The following is a 12,441-nucleotide window of genomic DNA, read 5'->3' on the forward strand; positions in this document are numbered from 1 at the left end:
CCCTGGGCGCGCCGCTCGCGCTGCCGGCGCGGGGCGCGCTGCCTGCCGGGAAGATGGCGGCCGGCGGCGGCGGCCCGGGCGGGGCCTGCAGGCACCACGCGCAGCTGCGGAGCTGCGAGTCGCGCGCCAAGTACCGGGAGGGGCGGAGGCCGCGCGCCGTCAAGGTGGGGGGGCTCGCGGGGGGCGCGGCGCGGCGCGCGCTGCCGGCGGGCCCGGTGCCGGTCCCCGTGTCGGGCCGTGTCCCCGTGTCGGGCCGTGTCCCCGTGCGGCCCGGCCCGGCTCCGGGCTCTCCCGCTGCTGCGGAGCCGCCCCGGGGCGCGGGCAGCGGGCGCCGCAGGCAGCGGCGGGAGCCGGGCCTGGCCGGGGCTGCCACGCTTGTGCTTCCCGCGGGAGCCGCCGCGGTGCGCCCCGAGGTGCGGGCAGCGCCGGGAGCCCCGCAGAGCCGAGCGCGGCCCAGGGGCGCCTGGTGCCGCTGGGCGCGGCGGGAGCTGCGGAGCGGGAGCTCCTCATTGCAGCACCGAGACCGCGGGGGCTGCGTTCCATGTGTGCGCCTGACGCAGAGCGGGATGTCACGGCACCTTCCAGGGCTGGCTTGAGAAAGACCACGAAGCTGCTGCCACAACAATAACTTGGGTGACCTGTTTACAGGGGAGTCTTTTACGGTGGCAGCCGGTTTCCTGACCTGCATTCCTTGGTTTTGAGAAGGATGTGTAGCTTGTGCGGTCTAAATGTTGCGTCGGTTTTTAACAAAATCAGAATGAATTTCTTCTCATGGTTTAGCTACTTGCTATATGCAGTGAGCTGTCATGGAACTCTGCTCCAGTCTGTGTTGTGTGTCAGTCATTACAGAAAGCAGATGAGTAGTTTGGGTTTTTTTAACCTGCTGGGGGAAGACCTTCCTCCTTCAACATCTTACATGTATCTCTGTCTCCAAAACCTGTGCTGTTTGATCCCTGTAGCGAGGAGACAAATTTGCACACACAAGATCTGCCCCAAGGAGTCATACTACTTTTTTTGTTCCTCCTAGTAAACAAGACAGGTTTTGCAGTGTTGTTTTTTTTTCTTTTGTTTGATAGTGCCTCGTATTAACTGGTTGTTAGTCAGTCTTACAAGCAAATTGGCCAGAGAACTGGACATTTTACTTAGCAGGACTTTGACCTGGTGAAGGAGAGTCAACTCTAATTTGTGTTCTATGTTGAAGAAGCTTGAGTTCAGTTCCTGCTCAGTGATGAAGAGGTCCCAGACAATCATGCATTCACTGCTCCTGCAAGAGTCTAAAGTCAAAAAAGAGTACAGAGGGATTTTCAGCATTCTGAGAGGATTTGAGGAACAACAGAAAATGCAGAGAAAACTTGTTACTTTTGCAATTAAGCAAGAATGTGAATGTTTTAGAATTCTCTCTTTTGTTTTTCCCCAGGTTTATACTATCAACTTGGAATCTCGTTATTTACTAATACAAGGAGTTCCTGCATTAGGTGTTATGAAGGAATTAGTGGAACAATTTGCATTATATGGTGCCATTGAAGAGTACCATGCTCTAGATGAGTATCCAGCAGAGCAATTTACTGAAGTTTATCTTATAAAATTCCAGAAACTGCAGTGTGCCAGGTATTGGAAAGGGCATTATCTGCTTCTTGCTGTCTTAATATTTTACACTTTATTTACAAGTCTGTTAAAATTCTAAAGAGTTGAAGGAAAATCTGTCGTTTTGCCAATAAAATTTAATTCCCTTCAGGGTGGCCAAGAAAAAAATGGACGAACGAAGTTTCTTTGGTAGTTTGCTGCACGTGTGCTATGCTCCAGAATTTGAAACAGTGCAAGAAACCAGGGAGAAGTTGCAGGATAGAAGAAAGTACATAGCAAAAGCAACAAATCAGAGAGGTTTGTAATAAACTACCTACAGAATCTTAATATTTCATTTTGGTGGTGGGTGGGGTTTTGGTTGAAGTGCCAATTAAAGAAAATGTTTGGTATGTGGCAGTTTTAAAGATGCATTTTATGTATGCTTGCAGCAGAATGGAGACATTTAAATATTGAGAGAGCCCCATCTTTTTCAAAGCAACTTTTCACTTTTGGTTGAGACTAAAATAAATAAACCCCTAAGCTTTCATAATGCAATATTTCCTTCCCCCTCTCCCCAGTGTTATTAGAAATTTCAGGCACTGGCAGGAAAACTGGGATCATCTTTTTACTCTTGCTCCAGTTTATTTAGGCATGCTCAAAGGGACAGCTGGTAGGGAAGGTCACTCTGCCAGAACCTTTGACAAAGTTTCCCTGGCCCATGTGTGGGTGCTGGAGGAATGCTGAGAGTGGGCTGGGTGTACCAAGGCTGCTGTACTGCAGAGTTCCCAGGCAGCACTGAAGGCTGAGCAAGCTGAGAAATAAGCAAGTGGACGAGCACAAGCTTTTCCTTCCTTGTTATAATTTATATCATTAGTTAATGTATGATGATATTTGAAGGGAGTAAAATAACATAAAAACTTTTTTTAAAATGTTGGAAGACAGCCTATCCTTGAAATCATAACTGGAGGTAAAAATGATTGATTTGCAACATTAGAAATATTTTCCTCATGTTCTCAAAGCTGCTGCAACGCTTCTGTTCAGGCATTCCTCACTAACTAGAACAGGGACTAGGCTGGAAAACTTGAGGTTGAAAGGTGCCACTAAGGAAAAAAGAATCACAGAAAGGTGGCTGGGAATGAAGTATCACTGGTATTGCTTCTGTAATTGCACTAAATGTTTTTTTTACATGTTAGAACTAATAATGACATGAAATAGTGACACTACTTTGTTGTTGTTGTTTTAAAGATTGCTTTGTGTTAAAGAAAGTAGAGAGGCCAAACAAGACTGTCTCAAAGAACTCTGACTGTCTGTGGAGTACCCTGGGGTCATGTCCCACTGGGAACTTGGATCCATCCTGCTTCACAAGTTGTCACGGGGTATCCCAAAACACAGGGTATCCAGCTGGGAATCATAATCAGAGCTTGTTGACATTTCCCCAGTTTGATAACAATTGTGCTGAAACTCCTGGGTATTCTGGTCAAAACACACCCCGAACTCTCCATGTGCATCCGGGGGGACGTGCCCCACCAGCTCCCTCACTGCAGCAACCAGCAGTTCCCATGGATAACGGAGTCGGGCGGTTTGTGCCTCGGACAACTCGCCTGCAGGAACGCAAGAGGAAGAGAGAAGAAGACAACAAGTTTCCCCTCATGGGAACAAGTGTGGACAATACTGAGGTCATTATTGGGCCACAGCTACCTGAAATACCTAAAGTGGATATGGATGATGAGTCACTGAATACGTCAGCTACGTTAATTAGAAATAAAATGAAAGAGGTAGGGATTCTGAAAATTCTGATGTTTCCAAACAAACACATTATGTACTTGTTAACCATAAAAATAGAGGCCCTAAGATAATTAGACATTTATTGAGTGTTGTCAGCCTATTTGCCACTGAAAGCTAGCACTCTTAATACTTAACTTTTTCACATTGCAGAATATTGCAGGGCATTCTGCTCCGTATCTCTTACACTACACAGTCTGTCAGAGCCATGGTTCTAACTGATTTTTAGTATACTGCACTCTTTACCGCCCTGGGAAGCATGGTAACTTTGCAGTTAGTCCTGCTGACTGTAGTGGAAAAGGGGTGAAAAGTAAGTCAGAGCTGAATGTAATTTTGCTCCAGCACTTCTTATGGCATTACAAGACGTACAGAATAATGAAATCCATCCTGAGAAGTGTGTTCTAAGGTATATAACCTTTTATGGAGGATATTAATCAATTAGCTGGTCACACACTCCGAATAAAACTGCCAATTTAAATTAAGATATGAAAAAGCTCCTGTGACTATAACTAACTAAACTGATTTGAAAGAGCTTATCTGCAGTCAAATTGATGAATATTTGTCCCTTATATCAAATACATTTCTAAAGTATCTGTCAAAACACACATTTTCCCTTTCCCTTCTCTATTCTTCTTGAAATACCTGAGTTTAAAAAGCACACTGAACTGCTTAGAAAAGACCTCTGGTAGGGAGAGGGGGTGCCAAGATGTGTAACAGTCTGTCACTGAGAAATCAGTTTGTGTGGATAAAATACAAAAATGTTATTGCTAACACTTCTGTTTTCTAAGTTTCACCTCTAGTATCTAATGCTGCCTTTGGTTTTATTTTCCCTTTTCCTGCAGGAAATTTAAATACAAGTGTGATTATAGTAGTTCATCCTTCCCCATACTCAGACATGGTCTTACTCTGAAAATGGCATAAAAGAGCTGTTACAGTTTACTAATTATTATTTTTTCTCAATTTAGGTAGCAGATTCTGTCTCAAGAACATCTGTGGAAAAGCCAGAGAGTAGCTCAGCCAAACCACTTGTAAAGCAGAGAAGAAGAATATAGATCCTGCTGGCAGCATCTTCTAACAGTCCGTTTTTTTTAAAGGATATAGTTTTAAAATACTTTTTTTTTTTTATGTAAAAAAAAATATTATTTTATAATGTGTATTTCCAAGCATTTCCCTGTTAATAATTGTATCAATTTGTTCCTTGGAATGAACAAACCAGTATAATGTTGTATTGTTGCAGTCTCGTCCTGTATGTACCTCATACTGTGCCGTATTTCAGAACTCAGGGAAGAACTCTATGTAGGTAGTGGAAGTAAATTCTATTTATTCAGTTGCTTTTCCAGGAAAGGAATACTGAAACTTAGTCATAGTTTCAAGTTGCTCCTATTTTCACTGTACTGTGAAGGAAAAAAGCTGTTACAACAGTATTCCACTTGGAGTTACAGTGTCAGATTTTCTCCAAAAATTGTCTTTTCAAATGCCATGGTGCTCTGTTAACAACAAAAAAAAACAACAACAAAACAAAACAGAAAAAAGTTAATTTTCAATCAACTAAAGCATTTATATTTAGTCAGAAAAGATGCTGAACTGAAATGTGCAAGTAGTGAAAGTCCTTATGCTTAGGCTGCCTCTGGCTTTGTAGATGAGAAGAGGAAAATTCCGTATCACTAATAATGTTATCAGTGAGAGACAAGTCAGATTCAGTTAGAACTGAAGGGGAAATGCAAATTGTAACTGCACAGCAGGAGTAATGTCTGACCAGGGAATGATCTGGCATGGAGGGCAAGAAGGCCCAGCTGCAGAATGATTTAAACTGGCCAGAGGCAGTTTAACTGGCAGAGGCTGGGATGACCTAAAGGAGTGAAGTTTCCCTTGGTGGTGAGATTAGAAATACCTGCAGCACTCTGTTGTAACAGTCCTGGGGTGGGAGGGCTCAGGGGCCACCTTGGGGCAGCAGAGCTGGCTCAGGGGGGATGAACCTGATGCTGGGTTCAGGTGCTCCATGTGAACACTTGCAACAGGATTGGTGCAGGTGCATTTAAGGCATCAGCAGAGGCACATCTCTGCGGACTCCTTGTAGAATTGCTTATGGTGCTATGGCCCTGTCCAATATATTGTTCATTACATTTAAAAAAAATACATTCAAGTACGAATGAGTGTTTGTGTCAAGGGATACAATTAAAATTCCCCTACATAACCCCCTGGGAAAGTAGTAAATGACAGGTTGTCTTCATGTAAAGTTCATAGCTGAAATCTATTGCTTGTGGGGCCTCTCTTTTAGCAATGTTCTCTTTTAACAGTGTAACTAGAGACCTAGTAAAAAGGCAACAGTTGGGTAAGGTCCACAACAGAGGACACAACTAGTGGAAACAAGAAACAAATCAGTTTTTTGCCTCTTGCCCTGATGAGCCTGAATTATGTACCTGCTTCATCACCAACACTCAAAAACCAAGCCTATGCTGAGCACTGAATGCAAATTTTGTTCAGAAATTTTGTAAAATCTTTTCACTGGGGTAAAAAATGGAGTACTTATGGTTTTTCCCAAACCCTTGAAAGTCTTTTGACAGTCTGCCAGGAGAAGTCTGGCATTTTGGAAACAGCTGCTTTGCAGCTGATGTGATACGATAAAGTCTGTGATATTGCCTACCAGACTCCTCCTTCCTGTCCCCCAGCCTACCAGGCAGGTTGGGCTGGCAGCAAGTGCAAGTTTCCATCAAACTAAAACTTGTGTTTCTAGCAGCCCTGCAAAGCTTACCTGTTTCTAGAAATCAGTGCATGTATTCCATAATTTTGTTTTTCCATTTCTACAAAGGCACAACTTTCAGTATTTGAAAATGACATGCAGTTCAAATAGGATAATTACTGGATTAGGAAAAAAAATACACTTTATTGTAGAGCAAAACGCTCTACATAGTTGAACTTGACACTGATAAAATGAGTGTGTTCTAAATTACCATCTTAATAAAAAAAACATACAAAAATAATTTTTAATTGAATTAGATGTATTGCTAACATGTAAAGCCCAGTTACATGGAATTAAAAAACAGCAGTGCCACACTGAAATGAAGATCACTCTCCAGGTATTTTTCTCAGAAAGTTACCAGCCTCTCCCAAAAGAAGCTGTAAGTGAGGTGATGGCAGCATTGCCAGTGGCACTGTAGGAAGAAAAACAAAAGTTGTATTTCTGAGGATATTTTGGATAAGGAATCAGAATGGTCTCATTTTCTTAGTCTGAGAGCGTGCTGATTGAGGCTCACTCATCATGTTGCTGCCCCATGAGAGACAAACACTGAGGTACTGTGTTCTTACATGCTCTAGTACCAATGTTAGTATAAGGAAACATCAGTGTAGTGAAAGGTAGATAAGAACTCAGTATATGCACATCTCACAACTGAAGCACTTCTAAGTTGACTTCAGCAGGCCCCGTGTAATTAATAATATGCACAACTGCTTAACAGAAAGGATTTGCACGTTTTTTTAAAACTCAAGGTTGACGTACCTTTATGTCTGGCAAACATGGTCCAAAGGCTTCCAAGAGCAGATTTTCATCTCCAACTGCTTTTTCAAAGTCCATAAAAGAAATCTTGCCATCATGATCACAGTCCTACAAAAGGAAAGGAACTCTTCAAAGGATGACAACTTGTAGTAATTGTATTTTTAACGTGTTTTATTGACATCAACTTTTTTTAGCTTGATGACACGAAAACATAATTTTCTTTGGGTCATCAGTCTCAGCTCAGACAAGATCTGTATTATTTGCCTCTACCTAAGGCGTAAAAGGTGGAGCAAGCTCAGCTATCACAAACAGGTTTGCTGACAGAGTCCTAAAGGAGGCAAAACTTCAACATGGAAAGAAGCTGAGCTGAGACATGACAAATCTCAAGCACAGCTGCGCTGAGACAAATGAGACTTAAAAATAGGAGAAAATGTTAGGATCTATTCTGTATATATATTGACATGATGAGTTTACCTACACCCTATCGGCGAGGCTGGAAATACTTTATCCTAGTGGTTTCTACCGTAGGCGCTCTCCTGCCCTGCCTCTTCCAAGTGTACAGCACCCAGAAGCATATGGTGGATTATGCTGATGCCAGCCCACTTCTTGTGTACTGCAGAATCTCTGCATAGCAGAATATTCCTCTAGGGCTGGAGAAAAGCATCCTTGTGTTTTGAGCATTTCTGCAATTTGAAAACCTCCTGTTTCTACTGGTGTGGCAGCTTGAACACCAAAAAATGTGAAAGGTAAGTACTTCTTTTAACCATGTGAAATAAAGGGTTGAAGTGAAGATAAAGGGCTGGGTATGACTGGTGGACAAATAAAAACTTGAAGATTAAGCGATGGAACCATCATACCAGCTGGTGAATATGCAGGGAACACGGGTTCTAATGGCCAGAAAAGCAAAGGCAAGGAGCTATGTAGAGAGAGATTACTGAAGAGGAAAACCTGCCACTGGATGGATGCTTAAGAGAAACAGAAGTGGCTGGGTACACTCCTTTCACACTCCTCAGCACAGGAGGGCAGGGTGTAAGGACGTTCACTGCAAATACTTTTAAGTATGCAAACAGTATCATGGGACTGGATGTATGTGTACTCACAATGCCATGGTACCTATAGGCAATTGCTTAAGAAGTATTTTTTTCTTCCTTGAGTGATGGACTCCAGAAATGCATTTTTGGATATCTGAGAATCAGTTGTTATTTGAGATGGGCAGCAATATCCTACTCAGACAACTGCCCAGCAGCCATATCAGACCTCGACATTCTTCAAACACATACCAGAGCTTTATTGAGTTGTCATGGAACAGGATTATGTACATGATCAGTGTATAGTATGTTCTTACATATATGAAGATTCATCATGTCTAGAGCATATGTGTATGGACACATAGACTTGTTAGTTTATATAGAAAATTTATAATATGTTCACATATTAAAACAGTTTCATGTGACAATACTGGACTGGCCTGGACTGGGACTCATTAGGTCTGGATTATATTTCTGACTTTCCTTAGGAGACTTATCTTAAGTATGGAACTAAGTCCATGGCTCAGAATGCCACTGTAAATCAGACAAAGTATTTTGCTATCTCATAGCTATATTTTAATGTTCAGAGTTAATTAATATCTGTAAGACACTCAAGTATCTCAATGACTAAATACTTGCCATTTTCTTCACTGTTATGTCTACCAAGTCCTTTATTCCCTCATCAGAATCTTCTTCTGATGATGATGGTTCACAAAGGCTGTTTTTCAGCAGCTGAAACATTTCCTCTCTTGAAATGTGTCCATCACCATTCAGGTCATAAACCTGAAAACAGTCTTTTTGAAAGATAAATCAATTTGAAGTTCATACAAACTATAAGACACCATTAAAGCTGCCTGTTACCTGTAGACAGAAAATGTGAATTGTATCTATTGAGCCACATTTATAATATAAATTATTTATATAAGAAATATCTGTATCACATTTTGATACACATACTAGTCAGTTAATCCCTTCATAGTTAAAACCTATTTCTGCTCATACAAATAATCTTCAGTTCACAGAAACCATACTAACCTACAGATCTTCACTTTTCTAAAATTGTCTATTTAGAATATAAACAAGATTCTGGTTTAGAAATCACATTTCCCATGGCAGGGACCAGCTGTCTGTATCAGAAGGACTTTGCACCTACCGACCACATCCTCATTATTTCAGAAGCTGGGTTAGAAAAGGAAAAGGAAGAATGAGCTGTACTAGCATGGAAAAGACAACTAAGTATCCCTGAACGCAAACAGTATTTGAAGTATGAGTACCAGACTAATTCTTCTTCTAATTGTTTCTACCTTCCTGCTACCTGAAATCTACAATCATCATCAACTTCACTATCCTTCACAAAACTTATTTGAACACACAAAGCTCTTCAGTTTTGGAACACAAGAGTTTGTTTTGTTTTCCCTGATAGAGACTGTGTCAGGGCAGTGGAAACCTGTACTGGCATACACTTAGGACAGACAACACTGCATATCCCCAGGCATTAGTATATTCTACACTTACAGCAGGGCTGCATATTTTACTGCTTGGGATTGCTCTGACGCACTGAATGACATCTGGGCACACATCGTAGTGCTGTGACATCCCAAGCCATTTTCCAGATTAATTTATATAGCACATTAGATGCTGCAACCTGGAACTATGGAAACAACATGCTGTCATTCTCCTTTTCTATTACACCTTTTCCATCACATTCCCTAGATTTTTTTTTTTTTCTGCTTCTTAAAATTCTAGAGTTCTCGCTATTTTTCTCCCCTGTCTTTCTCCATCAGTGTGGAGGTTCTCCTGCCCATCTTACAAAGTCAGTTCTCCCACCTATGCATCCAAGCTGAAGAACTGCTGGAATTCAACTGTTCTGCTTCCATTGTGCCAATAAATGAAAATGCTGGCACACATCTTGGTTGCCTTGCGACTCTGCTGTTTAGCCAAAATGACCCTTTGCTTACATCTGCTTCTTTCTAATTTTGTATGTGAACTCAAAAACATATATTCTGTCAAAACTGTATTCTGTGGAACAAGCTTCAGTTCAATTGCTAGTTTTTGTCAGCAAGAAAATAAGGTGACACCTATGATAATGACAGTTTACACAGAAAAAGCTGTCTCAGACAAGCCACTTCAGAACAGTTTCATTGCATTGGACTATACAGAAGAAAACTTCAATTACCAAATACTTTACGAGTAACTACTGAATTATAGCAAAAGCACTGTGTACTTTAATAGCAATTAATTAAATGATGACTTCCAAATACTGCCATACAGATAAAGCTTACATTTCATCTTTTCTGCCATTGTTCCCCGAAGAAATATTGCTATGCCTTCCACCCATTCCACCGCATTGATGCAGCTGTCGTTGTTTCTGTCAAAAGCTCGGAACACTGGAAAGAATATTCAATAGATTTAATATTTATATAAGAGGGAAACAGAAACAAAAGAATATTTTCTTAAATTCAGTGAAAATATAAAAACATATTTTTGGTCTAAAGATGTTTCTCTGCTTTCACCAAGGTATGATTACCCCTTTTGAATCTTTTGAAGCCATAACAATGAAGGGGATTTTGCCCCTGAGTTTACTGAACTTCCACTCCAGAATCCTGCTAGGATAAGGCATTTTGTTTCATTTGTTGCTTTTCTGACGTCAACAACAACAGGAATTACACTTCCATGCAAACATAAATGAAATAAATGAATATCCCTTACAGTAAGGCATATTTGAACACAGAAGAGGATTTTAATCACTAGTTTTTTTTCTTCCTCAGCCTGGAGAAAGTAATCCTAGAAACAACACACACAAACAAAAGTAACCCTTTCCTGTCTTTGATACACCACAATATTTTTTTTTCTTCTTCCTTGCCTGACGTAAGCAGCTTTCAATCTTGTAGCTTCACTATTCATACAGTCTGTAATATAGCATTTCAAATCCAAGATACAATTCAAAGCATTAACTAACTTCTAGAATAATCCATATTTTAGAATGCTAATTAGTAAGGTTGCTACAGGAACACTTCTACACGCAGAGCCAAGCATTTTGGAATTGGAAAAGAACAGGCTTGCTTTTGAAAAATGAAATCAGCCCCCATATAGAGAAGCATTAAAATAATTTTTAAGAATGTGTCCATGTAAGGTATTTTTCAAGCCACCTGACTTGTTGCATAAAATGGCACCAGGTTTTTACTTTATAGCACCTAAATATCCCCTCCTGCTAGAGAACAGGAGAAAGCTGAACCAGGGGGTGGCTCCTGGCTGCCTACGACTGAAAAGAATGGCAGATCCATGCCTCCTCCACATCCTCCTCCAGACACCTCTACATCACTGATCATTCATATGACTTTCATAGCAATTTTAAACGTGACCGTCACGTTATAAATCGCTGTATCTTCAAGGGGTTATTTGGCTCATGACTCTCATGTCCTTGTACTGTCTGCTTCAGCTCTCGCTGTTCACAGCACCTCTTTCCAGACCCGCAGGAACAGAAGGCCTTTCTGGACCTCCCGGCCTGAGACCGAGCTGTCCATGCTGCCCTCTTCTGTCACAAAACGACAGGGACTGGGAGAGAAACAGCCAGAGGGACAGCACTACAACGGCCTCTGGCTGGTCTTCCTTGCGCAAGAAGAGCTTCAGCTACCCTAAACGAAGGGAAAAATATCCCATATAAAGAAAAACAAGATACCCTTTACTCAGAAGCTTCTAACTTCTGCTTTGCTGTCCGTGCAGGGATGAGATGGCACTGTTCTGTAGAGGCAATGCTCATAGGGTCAGCCACATAAAACTAAAACCGTGCATCTGCGTTAGACCTCTTGCTCTCACCTCTGTCCATGATCACATCATCCGTCATGCCAAAGGTGGCGTGCAGGGCCTCTCTGAACTTGGCACGATCAAAGCCGATGGCAGCCAAGTGCTCGTCGGGCTTGCCCACCAGCCTGTCGAAGAGCTTGATGAGACATTCCAGCTCCCCCCTGTTAACTGCCCGGTCGGAAAACAAGGGAACAGATGCTGTAACTCCAGTTGGTACAAGCGCACGGCAGGCCCCGGGCCCCAGGGGCGCAAACCTTCCTGCCCGGCAGAGCCGGCCGGAGCCCCCGGCCCCGCTGCTCCGGCGGGTGGGCGGCCGGTGCCCCCGAGGGGCCGGGGCAGGGCACGGGACGAGCCCCGGGGACACGGGGAGGGGCTCCTCAGCCAGCAGCAGGGGCGGGGGTCCCGCAGCCCCCCGGACTCACAGTGCCTGACGGACTGGCTCAGCGCGTCCACCAGCTGCTGCTGCTGCCGCCGCCGGCTCATGGCGGCTCCTCATGGCGGCTCCCGCTCCCCGGCAACGCGGGACAGGCCGCGGGGCCTGCCCTGGCGACGCGGGGCCTGCCCTGGCAACTGCCCTGGCAACGCGGGACAGGCCTGCCCTGGCAACTGCCCTGGCAACGCGGGACAGGCCTGCCCTGGCGACGCGGGGCCTGCCCCGGCAGGGCGGGGCCGTCACCAGGGAGCGCACGGAACGAAGCGACATTTTGGTCTCGGATGAAAACAATGGCCGTTGTAGAAAAGAAAACGGCTGAAGTTCAAACTTCCAGAAAT

At 43.2% G+C, this 12,441-nt stretch overlaps 2 protein-coding genes across 3 annotated transcripts; one reads left to right on the top strand and one right to left on the bottom strand.

The window, feature by feature from the left end:
• Nucleotides 1-43: 43 nt before the first annotated feature.
• RBM48 (RNA binding motif protein 48) lies at nucleotides 44-4,571 on the top strand. 2 transcript variants are annotated; one of them, XM_051611661.1, is made up of 5 exons: nucleotides 44-164; nucleotides 1,418-1,608; nucleotides 1,736-1,881; nucleotides 2,809-3,338; nucleotides 4,311-4,571. In XM_051611661.1, the coding sequence occupies exons 1-5, from the start codon at nucleotides 54-56 to the stop codon at nucleotides 4,395-4,397; spliced, it is 1,065 nt and encodes a 354-aa protein (XP_051467621.1). In that variant the 5' UTR covers nucleotides 44-53; the 3' UTR covers nucleotides 4,398-4,571. The 2 variants fall into 2 exon arrangements, with proteins under 2 accessions (XP_051467621.1, XP_051467620.1); XM_051611660.1 differs by lacking the exon at nucleotides 44-164 and having other exon boundaries at nucleotides 490-1,608.
• A 71-nt stretch (nucleotides 4,572-4,642) lies between these two features.
• CLXN (calaxin) lies at nucleotides 4,643-12,283 on the bottom strand. The gene is made up of 6 exons (XM_051611662.1): nucleotides 12,093-12,283; nucleotides 11,683-11,838; nucleotides 10,149-10,253; nucleotides 8,506-8,660; nucleotides 6,842-6,946; nucleotides 4,643-4,832 (listed from the first exon to the last, which is right to left on the bottom strand). The coding sequence occupies exons 1-6, from the start codon at nucleotides 12,151-12,153 to the stop codon at nucleotides 4,782-4,784; spliced, it is 633 nt and encodes a 210-aa protein (XP_051467622.1). The 5' UTR covers nucleotides 12,154-12,283; the 3' UTR covers nucleotides 4,643-4,781.
• Between the last annotated feature and the right edge of the window lie 158 nt (nucleotides 12,284-12,441).

Source organism: Apus apus, chromosome 2, assembly GCF_020740795.1.
Source record: "Apus apus isolate bApuApu2 chromosome 2, bApuApu2.pri.cur, whole genome shotgun sequence".
NCBI lineage: Eukaryota > Metazoa > Chordata > Aves > Apodiformes > Apodidae > Apus > Apus apus.

Coding starts and splice junctions, on each gene's coding strand:
- RBM48 (XM_051611660.1), top strand. CDS start 1,193: ATGTTGAAGAAGCTTGAGTTCAGTTCCTGCTCAGTGATGAAGAGGTCC. Junction 1,882..2,808: donor AAAAGCAACAAATCAGAGAG/GTTTGTAATAAA, acceptor GTTGTTTTAAAG/ATTGCTTTGTGTTAAAGAAA. Junction 3,339..4,310: donor TTAGAAATAAAATGAAAGAG/GTAGGGATTCTG, acceptor TTCTCAATTTAG/GTAGCAGATTCTGTCTCAAG.
- CLXN (XM_051611662.1), bottom strand. CDS start 12,153: ATGAGCCGGCGGCGGCAGCAGCAGCAGCTGGTGGACGCGCTGAGCCAG. Junction 10,254..11,682: donor TGATGTGATCATGGACAGAG/GTGAGAGCAAGA, acceptor TATTCTTTCCAG/TGTTCCGAGCTTTTGACAGA. Junction 6,947..8,505: donor ACATAACAGTGAAGAAAATG/GCAAGTATTTAG, acceptor TTCCTTTTGTAG/GACTGTGATCATGATGGCAA.